Below are 13837 nucleotides of genomic sequence, written 5' to 3' on the forward strand. Positions count from 1 at the left end.
ATCTCATCTCATTATTAATGTAAATGAATATTATATATATAAAACTCTGGCCTACAATAACTTCAAACATGCACTCAGCCAACTAAGCTAACCCAACTTCTTGTAACATTTATCTATTTCTTAATACTTATACTAAAAATTGTACTAATATACATATATACATACAAGGGTTATATAAGGGGTGGGGGTGGGGAGAGTGGGGGCAGCTGACCAATGGAGGCATTGGGAAGGGTTGTTCCCAGATAAAGAGAAAGAATGATATTCCACTGAGTGAAAATCAAACCAAACAACAAAATAGACATATACCACGGAATGACATTTCATTCTTAATGTATGTATTTTACGAACCAAATGTCATGTTGATACTGTTAATTGCTACGTAAACAGTAATAAAGTAAATACGAGACCAATTAAAGCAAATAAATGTCTTTTATTGATCACGGTGAAGGCCCTAAGTATAATCTACTTGGTTGCTCTGAGTACCGACTGACTGCGGTCGGGAATCTCTAACAACAACCTATCGATCGTCCAAAAGTCCCTCACACTGTAGCTATCGCGGGTATTTATAGCCGCGGCGCCGGAGACACAAATCCAGCCGTTCGGCATGCCTCCCACGTAGCAGCCACGTGTCATCCTCCCGGGTGCCCTGCCTGTCGTCGCGTGGAGCCGCCACGTGTCCTTCATCAGCTCTCTCGCCTGAGGGCTACCGCTCGGTGGTCAACACAGCCGCTCGGGTAATTCCCGGTCGCGTTCCGACCGGGTCTCCCATAAAAACCCGACCTGCTACCTGCAAAGACAAGAAGAAAAAGACAAAGGCACACCGGCCGGGGTAAAGATATATCGGTCGGGATATTCCCTACCACATGTAATAGTTGACACGGTATCAAAAAGTGAAGAAAAACAAGATTTGTAATTTTTTTTTTTTTGTAGATGATGAAGGATACCCCGAGAGTCTAAATTGAGTAAACTTGACCTCTTTAGTTGGCAACAAAACATAAAATCATCTTATATTAGTGCTCATAGCTAATTAAAAAAAAAAATTAAATTAAAAGGCTAATAGGGCAATGAATTTGGTGTGGTTGCATTATATATATATATATAGGAGGAAGGAGAAGCTTGGACTTATGAATTGTCAAAAACAAGAGAGGGAGAGAGCAGCAAAATAAAAGGAGGGGTTTTGGGGGTTCCATTTGAATCCTATCCATTCATCATTCATCAATATAATGTCTTCATCCAAGAGACACTGGCCTAGCATGTTCAAGTCCAAGCCCTGCAACACTCTCCACCCATGGCACCGCCACCGTGACATTCTCAACTCTTCCCTCAAACCACCGTCAACACCTCCTTCAGGTCATACCAAATTTATATTTTATATTTACATCACAGATAGTACGTCTTAGTCTTTTAATTTCAAGACATTAGCTTGTTTAACAGGTGGTGGGAGTGAAGAGAGGAGCGCTCCAGAGCCAAAGGCGAGATGGAATCCCAAGCCGGAACAAATACGCATTCTTGAAGCTATCTTCAATTCTGGAATGGTTAATCCTCCCAGAGAGGAGATTAGAAACATCAGAGCTAAACTCCAAGAGTACGGTCAAGTTGGCGACGCCAACGTCTTCTATTGGTTTCAGAACAGAAAATCAAGAACCAAGCACAAACTCCGCCACCTCCAAACCTCCACAAAATCGCCGCCGCCGCCGCAACAAAACCCCACTCCTCCTCTCATACCCGGCCCCTCACCGTCTTCGTCATCGTCTTCTTCCGATAAATCATCTCCTAATGATTCTGCGAATCACCGGCACAGCTTTTTTCATGCACGCAATGAGTTGTTGACTCAACCGCCTTCCATCCATCAAACCTCAACTGGTTTTGCTTCTTCCGATGGCGGCGCGTTCACACAAACGCTCTGCTTCCCTGCCGTTTCTACTGTTTCTGATCAGACCACGGTGGTTGAGAATTCTCCAAACCTTTTGATCACCGAACTCATGGGCTTCGCCGCCGCCGTTCCGCCTCCAAGTACTTGTATATATTCCTACTTTTACAAAATAACAAATGACGTCTATATGGGAAGGATTGATTGATTTTATTGTGTGGTGGTGCAGGTGGCGGAGTGACGGGTCCTGCAAAATCGACGGTGTTCATAAACGACTTGGCATTCGAGGTCGCGGCGGCGCACTTGAACGTGAAGGCGGCGTTTGGTGATGACGCGGTGCTCATTCATTATTCCTCCGGCCAGCCCCTCCTTACCAATGAATGGGGACTAACCCTTGATCCACTTCAGGACGGCGCTTATTATTACTTAGTTCGCACATAATAATCTCCTACAACTGATCATGCTGGCGCCGCCACCGGTTGGTATTTAAATCTGTGTAGAACATATATATATAGATTATTCTTTTGTAAACTATCTAGTTATTTTGTTTTCTGGTTAATTGCAGATTTAGAAGATATGAAGAAGCTGCATGTGAATGATTCATGGAAACTTAATTGAAGGATCAATGGAATGTTGTTAGGCTCTTAGCTATTTACGTAGTATCTGTAATTTCGTCGTCTCCAATTCCTAATTAAATTCTGCTTTTGGAAACTGATTGGAACAAAAAAATCAGTAATTAATTTGGTTTTTTATTTCTTGGAACATCCTAATTGTGGGTTACCTATGCACCTCTCTTATGTAATGTGTTCATGCCCAGTACTAAATAATAAACTAGTTTATTTTCCCTAAATAATACACACATATATATAACATATAGTTGTCTCTGGATACACTCATACACTTAGGTGGTTAACAATAATAACATATATATGAAAGCTTGTTGAACAGTTGAGACAAATTTCACGATTTACTTCCTCTACTAATTTTAAGGCAGGAATGATCAATGACTCTTAAATTGAAGATTGAAATTTATATATAACATATAGTTGTCATTACTCATTATTATACCTCTATGAGTTCTATCATTACGTGTCCCATGAAGTGAGAATGTGACATATGACTATGCCTAAGAATAATTATCAATATAGAAATTTATTTTTAGTGTTCTAGACTTGTGGTGCATTATGTTAATTTATTTTAGTTAAACATGGAAGGAAAATATAGAGGAAATGCGGTACACATTAGTAGTACAATTTTACAATGTATACTTGGTCGTTTTTTTAAGTGTATTATGTGCTTTGAAAATGTGTATTCTCTTTGTATATATATATATATATATATATATATATATATATATATATACACACACACACACACACGAAGTTCAAAATATAACTTTGTAGAACATAGGATATTGTAAGATTGTCAACATGTATAATTAGAAAAATAAATGTGTAGAAGTTAATAGTTGTGCTTCATTGGTTGTTACAAGATAAAGGCGTAATTCCTACTTTGGGGTCGGGATTGATAGGATTATAAAGTAACTATAGATTTGATTGTTTTGATTCATTATTGGTTGTCACACCAATAACGGCCACTTGCCATGACCGACCTAAGCACCCAGTTAAGAAACGTCACACTGATTTTATTGGAGAATTTTCAACATGTTACTCTTTGTCTCGATGGCTAATATAAATATAAGAATTCACTAGCTTGAGACACCACGTCGACTCCATTAAGAGATCTTCAACATGTTTTTTCTTGCCTCACAAGCTAATATAAATAGAAGACTTCACTAACTTGTTAGAGATTTCAATTTCACTATTTGTATATGATAAACAATACAACCACCTTAGAATTTTATGAACATATGTAATAGAACTTAATAAATTAATATTGAGCTCAACTAATAATAACTAGAGTTAATACCCAAAATGGTCCCTCGACTATGTCATAATTACCAATTTGATCCTCAACTATCATTCTTACCCAATTAAGTCCTCAACTATGTAACTTTTACTCAATTAAGTCCTCAACTATACAATTCTTACCCAATTTAGTCCACAACTATACAATTCTTACCCAATTTAGTCCTCTGTATTAATTTGACTGTTTGTTGACTGTCAAAAGTCGGGATAAAATTATAATTTTACAAGATTTCTCCTTCCTCTCCATTTAGCAGCGCCGAACCATGCAGCAATACACTCCGATCAGATTTCAATCGTCAAAAAATCGTTGGAAATCAAATTCATGGGCTATCCGATGCATAACCACTACTTCGATACTGACAGGTTTAGAACCTAACCGGAGCTTATTGCTACATGGTTTGGCGCTGCTAAATGAGGAGGAAGGAGAAAACTTGTAAAATTACAACTTTATTTCCACTTTTGACAGTCAACAAACAGTTAAATTGACAAAGGACTAAATTGGGTAAAAATTGTATAGTTAAGGACTTAATTGGGTAAGAATGATAGTCGAGGACCAAATTGGTAATTATTACGACATAGTCGAGGGACTATTTTGGGTATTAACTCTAATAAGTATATAAAGAATACTTTCACTACTGCATGTCATACTATTCAATCATTAAAATTCAACGATGTATTATATTTTAACCCGCTTAATCAAACTGTATCATGATTCATGCTTTAAAAAAAAAAAAAAACAAATGACCATATCGTGTATTTACACTTCAAAAAACTTGTTGATATCATAATAGGACTAGAGAGTGGGGGTAGTAATTGGAATGCAATTTTTTTTTTCAAGAAAATAAATGCAAGCTATGCTGGCGTTGAAAGATGTGGTGTAGATGACATTGAGATTTAGAGGTAGACAATAGGAAATTAGCTTTTAGACACAGTAGCTGCACATGATCTTGTTTCATCTATTTTAAGGCTACCTGCCTATGATGATAACAGTATTATGGTTGAGACTAGGTAGCTAGCTAGCTAGGTATATAGGATTACTACCAGCTAGTGTGTTGTCAATTCACAAGTAAGAATAATATTTTGGCATTTTGCTGTAACATATAACCCTTTCTTTAATGTCACCACTCCCCTATTCTCCCCATTACCAAATAAGAACAATCCTGCACATGCATCATATATATCCCCTCTCCCCTTCATCATTCACCTAACTATTATTTGGCCTGTGATCAAAAACAAAATTTTGAAATAATACATTTGATCAGAGAATCAGCCCATTTTTTACAGGAATCAAGATGTTATTACTGTGGAATGATGACACTTATCACATCAATCAAATTTGTAACCTTGAAACTAGTTTGATTGGCGAGAGTGATTGTGCACTCTCAGCTCGTCCTTTAAGAGAGGTCGAAAGTTCGAACACCCCCTCGTATAGAAAAATTAATCTGGTCAGCACTTTGCCCTTTAATTGGGTCAGCCTGGTGCAAATAGAAATTAGTCTGAGTAGGATATAGGCTTAAAGGTGTCTCCTACAGTTAGGGACTGCTTAAGACATCTATAACAACAAAAAAATGTGACCTTGAAAACTAGAATGGTGGTATTTAATTTACAGCTAGCTAGGATGAAAAAGACTTAACCCAAGCTAACTGTGTTCATTAGTTGATTAAGTTGGCCATAAGTCTACACATAAAAACGAACAAGGTCTATAGAGTACAGTGCACACTCTCAATTACTTGTGTGCCTCATCAATTACTCAATTTCCTTTTGATTGACGAGGGAAATCTGCAGCCACTACCTTAAGATATGCACGGGTAAATCAGATCTTGTAACCTTAACCGACAAATGACCCCAAAGGAAGTAAAGCAGTTTAGATTTCCTATAACTGGCCCTAGCTGGCCTTGATTGCTTTGTATAGTTATATGTTGTATCAATGTAAGCATGCATCTTCTTTGGTGAGATTTTGTGGTAGCTAGAAAGGAATCATTTTGACATTGACTGTTCAGTCCATGGGTGCAGCATTTTTGAATTGCTTGCACTCATATATAAACCCCGACTTGTCTGCTAAGACTTTCATCTGCAAACTACTGTAAGCTGTAATGGGAAGTTTAATTTGGTAAGTTTTGTTGTGCTGGCGGTTGGGTGGTGCAGAATAAAATGAGGTTTCGTAAAAAATGTAAAGAACAGTGAGATCAGACAACCTATACCTATCACCATATGGCCGGGTAGCTAGCTAGCTAGGTTTGATTGATGGAAGATATGATAATGAGTAATTTAGAAATGTCATATCAGTGTGATAATGTGCAAGAAATTCCTTTGCTGCTGTCTCATCTCTACGTCACTGTGAGCAGTTCATTTTGCACGAAGGGTCACATTGGATAATCATCATAAATCATCACTTTTCCTGACACGGCCAGCTGCATGTATTTTCCTCTCGATTACATTTCAATTTCATGACTTCTAACAGTTTCTGTTCTAGATTTTTGATAAATATATATATATGACTATATGAGATATATCATAAAGATTTTTTTTTTTTTTTTGAAGGAAAAAACAAAGCTTTTATTAAATTAATTGCTCAATACACGTAGGAATAGAAGAAAACCAAGTATAAGGACCAGGTTGCGAAAAAGCCGCTCTAGCTAAGGCATGAGCACACTTATTCACTGATCTAGATATATAATTGAAAGACACTACTTCAAAGTGTCTACGAAACTCCTTGCAGGCATTGATCGCGCAACCAGCGTACGAATGATTAGATCCGGACCCATTAAGGAGAGTACAAACCACTTGACAATCGGATAGGATAGCAACCTTGGTGTAGCCTAAATCTTTGACCCAGGATAAAGCCTCTTTCACAGCCAAAGCCTCTGCGAAGTGTACATCGTTTAAGCAACGTAGCGGTCCATTCTTTGCCCCCACGAAAGTCCCCTCACTGTCAAAAACCACACAACCATAGCAAGTTCCGGCATCACCATTTAACACAGAAGCATCAACATAAACTCTAATGGCATCACCCAAGTTTGATAAATAATTACCACTTGTAGCCGTGTGAACTCTATCATGCAGATTTGTTGTGTCTGCTATATTCCATGCATGAAGCAAAAAAAGGACTTCCATTTTAATATTACTGTAATGCCAATCCTTTGCATTCCAAACCAACGCATTTCTACCCTTCCAAACACACCAGCAAACTGCAGCAACCAAGATTTTCTTATCTGTATCATTTGCTGTCAATATACCAGCCAGCCACACACCAAAATCATCAACTTGAGGGAGGGGATAATTAAGGAGTTCATTCCACAGAGGACTCACCTTCACACAGTTACACATTAAATGGCTCAATGTTTCCGGCTGTTGTTGGCATAATGGACAAACAGTGTCAACCTCTACCCTTCGACCTTGAAGAGCCACCAAAGTAGGGATGACATTCTGCAAACAGCGCCATAAAAAGTTTTGGACCTTAGGAGGAGTCTTCAGCTTCCAAAATATCTTACACAATAATAATAATAATAATAATAATTACCCATAATAATAAGGGTAATTAAGAAAATTCGATGAGACTAAAATTGTCTTATCAAGTAAGCATTAAAAAAATCATGAAAAACAAAATACAAATGTTGAAATTGAAAAACTTTTTTTTTCAAATGTGATAAATTATATTTTCATTGAAAAATAAATTTCATGAACCAAGTAAGGAAAAATAATATTTTCTCAAATCGCACTTTTAGTCCCTCAATTAGTGCTCATTCTGCAATGTCATCCTTAGTTCCCAATTTGAACACATTTGGTCCCTCAATTATTCGACCATTAAGCAGATTTGGTCCTTCTATCTGTATGACCGTTTAACACCGTTTAAAGCATGGGTAAAAGTGGAATTTCACATAGCATTGTTTATAATAAGTAGGGGAAATCGCATTTTTGGTCCCTCAATTAATGCCCAATCTGCAATGTCATCCTTAGTTCCCAATTTGAACACAATTGGTCCCTCAATTATTTGACCATTAAGCAGATTTGGTCCTTCTGTGAGACCATGCATCAGTTTAACTCCGTTTAAATCAGGGGTATAATTGAAATTTCACATGAGTAAGAATTGAAAGTAGTCTAGCCATCAACATAGCTGTGATTTTCGGTGATGATGGTCTGGTTAATGTCGTCGCCGATCATCATCAAGTATTTTTTGTTCTTGGCAATGGAGACGTATTCTTCGTACACGCCTGCAGTCACATATACGAGGAAGTAGCCGCCGTAGGACAAAGTGTTGTTGGGAGCAGCGGCGACGTCGTCATTAATGGTGGTAAAATTTCCACTCCCATCTTGACTCACAACCACAATGTCAGTCACCAAAACCTGGTCATCTTCCTGAGTTTGCAGGAGCTTTCTCCGGCTAACTCGCTTGAAAATCGCATTTGTCCGTTCCGACATCTTCAGAGGCAAACGCCCGTTTCGGAACCCAAGCTGTTTCTTGGTCGGACGCCAAGCTCTGGCGCCGGCGGCCTTCTTCTTCCTCGGCACCCACCCTTTAGTGAACAGAGCCAAAGAAACACTAAACAGCCGCGTGTCGTTCGCCAGCGGCACCACGATCCCATTCCTAACGCTCTAAGCCGAAGAGTCGCTTGCAGGCTGTCTATACACGTTTGCGTGTTGGTGAGAATGTCGCTAAGCAATGTTTGCACGTCATTGGCTTCCAACACCAGGAGATACCGGGAAGTCCCGTTGACAGTCTTGAAAGAACTGGAGAGATAATCCTAGTTTAAACCGGCGAGGAACTCGCAATCCTTGAGAGCTCAAACGGCGGTGGTGGTTAACAACTTGGAATTGCGGCGAAGGTACTTCTGGATCAATGACAGAAACTTGCGCGCAGCGGATAAGGATTTGCAGACGGAGAATCGGCCATAGTCTTAGACATTGGAAGAAGAGTTGTTGTTGGGGAGAACAGTTTGGCAGTAAGATGGGTAGGGAGTGGACTTGCAAATGGTGGATGCCGAGACATTTCTCGACGGTGGCGGAGCATCTGCGGAGGCGGAAATAACAACTGGGCAGAGAAAGGGGAAAAAATTAGCTTATTATATTCAAGGCTATGTGAAATTTCAATTATACCCCTAATTTAAACGGAGTTAAACTGATGGTCTCACAGAAGGACCAAATCTGCTTAATGGTCAAATAATTGAGGGACCAATTGTGTTCAAATTGAGAACTAAGGATGACATTGCAGATTGGACACTAATTGAGGGACCAAAAGTGTGATTTACCCTACTTATTATAAACAATGCTGTGTGAAATTCCACTTTTACCCATGCTTTAAACGGTGTTAAACGGCCATACAGACTGAAGGACCAAATCTGCTTAATGGTCGAATAATTGAGGGACCAAATGTGTTCAAATTAGGAACTAAGGATGACATTGCAGAATGGACACTAATTGAGGGATCAAAAGTGCGATTACCCCTTTTAAGAAATTGACTTCCTTGAAAAGCTTTTTCCATCAAACCAAACACGTTGTCGGTTGTTCATCTATACTTCTGTTCCTCTCTCATTGTTTGGGATAGGGGCATGGACACATTTTAATTGAAAAAAAAAAAAAAAAAAACAAACAGCTTATGTTTGATAAAACTAAATGCAAGCTCTTCTTTTTAATACTCCCTCCGTTCCGAATTGGTTGTCTCATTTGCTTTTACACGCTAAAGTAAATGCTATGTACTTTTTCAATTATGCCCCTCACTTTTTCACTTTTGGAAACAAAAATAATAAAGAAAGCAAAAGTCATAAGGGTAATTTGAAAAAAGAGTTAATACCCAAAATCGTCATCGACTATAGTGGTTTTTCTCAATTTCGTCCTAAACGACTTTGGTGACCTAATATCGTCCCAGACTTTTGTGTTTCGCTCAATTTAGTCCCAGACTTTTGTGTTTTTCTCAATTTAATCCCTCATTTGTTATTCTGTCCATTTGGTGTTAAATAAATAGACAATTCAGTAATTTTAATATTGGCATCTCTTTACTTATAGACATGTGAACTGCAAAATCCTTTTTTTTTTTTACGAATTACCCCCAGAATTACTCCTAAAACTGTGAATATAAAATTTGATTTGCAGGTCCGGGAGTAATTCTGGGTGTAATTCGTACAAGAAAGAGGAATTTCGCACTTCACAAGTTGAAAGTAAAGAGAGATCAATATTGACATTACTGAATTGTCCCTTTATTTAACACCAATTTGACGGAATAACAAATGGAGGACTAAATTGAGCGAAACACAAAAATCTGGGACGATATTAGGTCACCAAAGTCGTTTAGGACGAAATTGAGAAAACCACTATAGTCGAGGACATTTTGGGTATTAACTCTTTGAAAAAAGTAGAATGATGGCGATGTTTAATTTTGGGAAGAGGACAACATTTTGGGACAAACTAAAAAGGAAAGTAAGACAGATAAAATGAGACAGATGGAGTAAATTGTAATACTTTCAAACTTAAATTTTCAATTTTTTTTTTTGAAAAAAAAATCAAATTTTAAAATATGAAATGTATCATGTTTATGTAATTTATTTTTTATTTTTTTATTTAAAATTAAAATACCAAATACAAAAATGTTCAGTTCAGGGACAATCGTGAACTGTATAATAAAGGTTTGGGTTACAATTTTTTGTCAATGATAAATCATGAACTTTAAATCGCAATCATTATTGTGTGGACCTAAACCATATTTTGTATACTGTAAAATAATGTATATTCAGTACAAAAATGATGTACATTAAGTATATTAAAAATATACTTTTTATTATGGTCCACATAACACTGTATGGACTATGATCCACCTAATAATTTGCCCTCAAATCGAACCGTGGCCATTTCTACTAGTTAATCCGCCTTTCTTTTTGTTGATATATATGAATCACCTGAATATCTCATTGCTTATCCATTTCTCCATCAAATTGATTATGAGCCATCAAATTGAATCTTAGTAGTTTACCACCGAACTTGACTCGTTTTCGACCATAACAAACCTATAATATAATCCTTAAGAGCTTAGATGATTGCCCACACTCATTTCCCTCCTTATCATTCGGAGGGATCGGAGATCTCTTTCTATTGTTTTCACAGACGTAGTAACTATCCCTCCTTCCCTTACGCACCAACATAACCATTTTAGGCCTATTAGTTAGAGCACCAAATAAGCTAGCTAAAGATAATTACTCTAATGGCTTATAGGGCGGATGAAGATTACGACTATCTGTTTAAGGTGGTGCTGATAGGTGATTCCGGCGTCGGGAAATCCAACTTGCTTTCGCGGTTCACCCGCAATGAGTTTAGCTCCGAGTCCAAATCCACCATCGGTGTCGAGTTTGCCACCCGCACTATTGAGGTCGATGATAAGCTCGCCAAGGCTCAGATTTGGGACACCGCTGGCCAAGAAAGGTAAACATGCAATAATATTCATTTGCACCGAGGCAAATCCCGCGATTTACCTCCTCTTACAGGTCTTTGGGCGTGATTCAGGCCTGACTCTTTTTGCTGATGTTGTAGGTACCGGGCAATTACGAGTGCTTATTATCGAGGAGCGGTGGGGGCATTGCTTGTTTATGACATAACTCGGCATATAACGTTCGATAACGTGGAGAGATGGCTGAGGGAGCTGCGGGATCACACAGATCAGAACATCGTGGTCATGCTTGTAGGGAACAAGGCGGATCTCCGCCACCTGCGAGCTGTAAACACCCAGACTGCACAAGCATTTGCAGAGAGGGAGAATACCTTCTTCATTGAAACCTCTGCAATGGAGGCACTTAACGTCGAGATGGCCTTCACCGAGGTGCTGACTCAGATCTACCGGATCACCAGCCGGAAGGCCCTTGACATTGGTGATGATCCGATGGCTCTGCCCCGGGGAAAGGCAATCAACATTGCAGAGAATTCTAAAGGCAGTGGTGGGTGTTGTTCTACATAATCAAGGAAGAAATCCAATCATGAGAGAAGAAGATCAGAGGCAGGAAGAGAAAGTATGCATAAAATCAAGGGAGGACTTAACATTAGACAATGTATAGTAGAGCCTACTATATTAGCCAACCAAAAATTAAGGATCCTCTATACAAATGTCAAGAAAGAAGAATTTGCAGCTAAGAACTCATCTTTTGTAGTTTTGTGTGAATTCCATTTGACCTGAAAGTAATAAATTTTCTAACACTTTTGCAATTGCCATGCTGAATATGCATGTAAAAAGGGAAACTTTCATTATCTCATTCTTTTCATCTTTGTTTAACACAACCACAGGAGTGCAAGAAGTTTCAAGCCAAAGCTTGCACATGGTATATATCTTATTCTATTCACACAGAAAATTTTGGATAATTACAGAAATTTCAAGTCATTGCCATTCTTTATTGTGATCTACTGCACCCTGCTGGAGAATATTTATCCTGAACCAAGCTCATATCTTCCCCGTTCTAGTTTTCACCCACCAGCCTTTCATCTACCGAGATGCCAACGAACCAGTCTTGAGCTTTTGAAACTCTGCAGAGTTAACAGGACAGCTTTGGTGTGTTAGCGAATCAAGCATCGAAACTTCTACAATAGTCATTCAATTATATATACCTAGTTCGACACCCCCTCTCATTTTTTTATGAATCCCTTACTAGATGTATAAAGAAAATCATTACATATGCATATTCAAAGAAACATCATTACTTGATTGATCTGAGTTTATCTAATTTCTTTTAGAAGTATAGGCAATAGGCAAGTATATGTAGGGAATGCAAATTAAGCCTTAGAAAGTAAAATTTCCCTCGTGTTTTGCTACATTAGAAAAGGTATTCACCCTGCCTCTCGTGTGAAATTCATCATCGAATAAGAATACAGTGCAATTGTGGCTACATTTGCAGTACCTCTCAGCATTAACCATAGCCTATGAAAGGTCGATGAGTGAAGCCTATCTTTTGGAACATTGTCTGTAGCCTAATAATCAAAGATTTACATTTATCTAAAAGTTAAATGTTTTGCCATAGAAGAGCCTAGTTGACTGGATAAGTTATAAGTCCCCAACCCCAGCCAAGTTGGTAAGGCGTGACTTGGCAACCTAAGTTGGTGTATAAGTTCGACTCCCAACGAGAGTGACTTATCGGTCTTCTTGTCCGTTATGGGTAACTTAAGCTGGTTTACCTCGAAGTATACATGTAACAATTTGGTGGAATTTATTAATGTCTTTCATCAATATCCAATCCTGATACTTGCTCTGGTTATTTATATGCCATAGCCAGTTAGATTCATGCAGTTCCAAATATATGTGTAATGAAATTGGAAAACAGTAGGGATTATAAACAAGCTGGCCAACCAAGAACTGAACTTCAGAAACAGCAAAACCCCAGAGCTCAAGCAAAACAACTCAAAAATTGGCAATTATTCAAGCAATCAAAGATTCCCATAAACAATACTGCGAAGATATATAAGCGAAAGAAAGGGAAATATAAAGACTTAAATACTGACCCAAAATAAAGTTCATATTATTATTATTTTTTTCACTTTTTGACCTCGACAGCAGCATTTGGATCTTCAGATAGAGCGTTCTTGCGACCCGACTCGAGAGAGGGCAAGGGGTTGCCGCCTTTAATGATCCATCCAAGAGCAAAAAAGGATGCACCCGCGAGTATCGCAGTGCCCCATGCGTGCGAATACCACTTGCTATACTGCCTAATTGCGAATTTCCATTGCTCCCTGAGAGTGGCCGGGTCCGGGTTCACCCGGTCGGGTGGGTTAGGGAACGATTGACCGCCAGAAAACCCACCTCCATTGGAGCTCTGAATCGGTACTCTGGCCTGCCGTGAGTCACTTGAAGGTGGAGGAGGGAAGTTGTGCGCAGGCTTAGGTTTTTGAGACTCAATTTCGGACATGGCGGTGCCAAACGCAGAAGTGAAGATTCACCAACAAAGAAGCTGAAATCACAAGAGCTTTTGTTTTATATTTATATTTATTATTCACCTCCACCTATCTCTCTCGAAAGTTTGAATCCCAGTTCCAATGACCCCACATCCCGGTCTAGCTCCAATGGCCCCACATCCCG

General features: G+C 38.7%; 2 protein-coding genes, 1 long non-coding RNA gene and 1 pseudogene across 3 annotated transcripts; 2 read left to right on the forward strand and 2 right to left on the reverse strand.

Annotated features, from left to right (window-relative positions):
- Window positions 1-1215: 1215 nt before the first annotated feature.
- LOC109164981 (WUSCHEL-related homeobox 9-like) lies at window positions 1216-2598 on the forward strand. The gene is made up of 4 exons (XM_019313554.1): window positions 1216-1350; window positions 1435-2019; window positions 2100-2348; window positions 2436-2598. Exons 1-3 carry the CDS (start codon window positions 1224-1226, stop codon window positions 2309-2311), a joined length of 924 nt encoding a protein of 307 aa, XP_019169099.1. The 5' UTR covers window positions 1216-1223; the 3' UTR covers window positions 2312-2348; window positions 2436-2598.
- A 2594-nt stretch (window positions 2599-5192) lies between these two features.
- Window positions 5193-9090, reverse strand: LOC109164807 (annotated as a pseudogene).
- A 1742-nt stretch (window positions 9091-10832) lies between these two features.
- Window positions 10833-12051, forward strand: LOC109164586 (ras-related protein RABA1f-like). Its single transcript, XM_019313097.1, has 2 exons — window positions 10833-11205; window positions 11314-12051. Exons 1-2 carry the CDS (start codon window positions 10988-10990, stop codon window positions 11732-11734), a joined length of 639 nt encoding a protein of 212 aa, XP_019168642.1. The 5' UTR covers window positions 10833-10987; the 3' UTR covers window positions 11735-12051.
- Window positions 11993-13726, reverse strand: LOC109164587. Its single transcript, XR_002051426.1, has 2 exons — window positions 13264-13726; window positions 11993-12294 (listed from the first exon to the last, which is right to left on the reverse strand). It is a non-coding gene; the product is annotated as an uncharacterized LOC109164587 (long non-coding RNA).
- Between the last annotated feature and the right edge of the window lie 111 nt (window positions 13727-13837).

This window comes from Ipomoea nil, unplaced genomic scaffold (assembly GCF_001879475.1).
Source record: "Ipomoea nil cultivar Tokyo-kokei standard unplaced genomic scaffold, Asagao_1.1 scaffold3069, whole genome shotgun sequence".
Taxonomy (NCBI): domain Eukaryota; kingdom Viridiplantae; phylum Streptophyta; class Magnoliopsida; order Solanales; family Convolvulaceae; genus Ipomoea; species Ipomoea nil.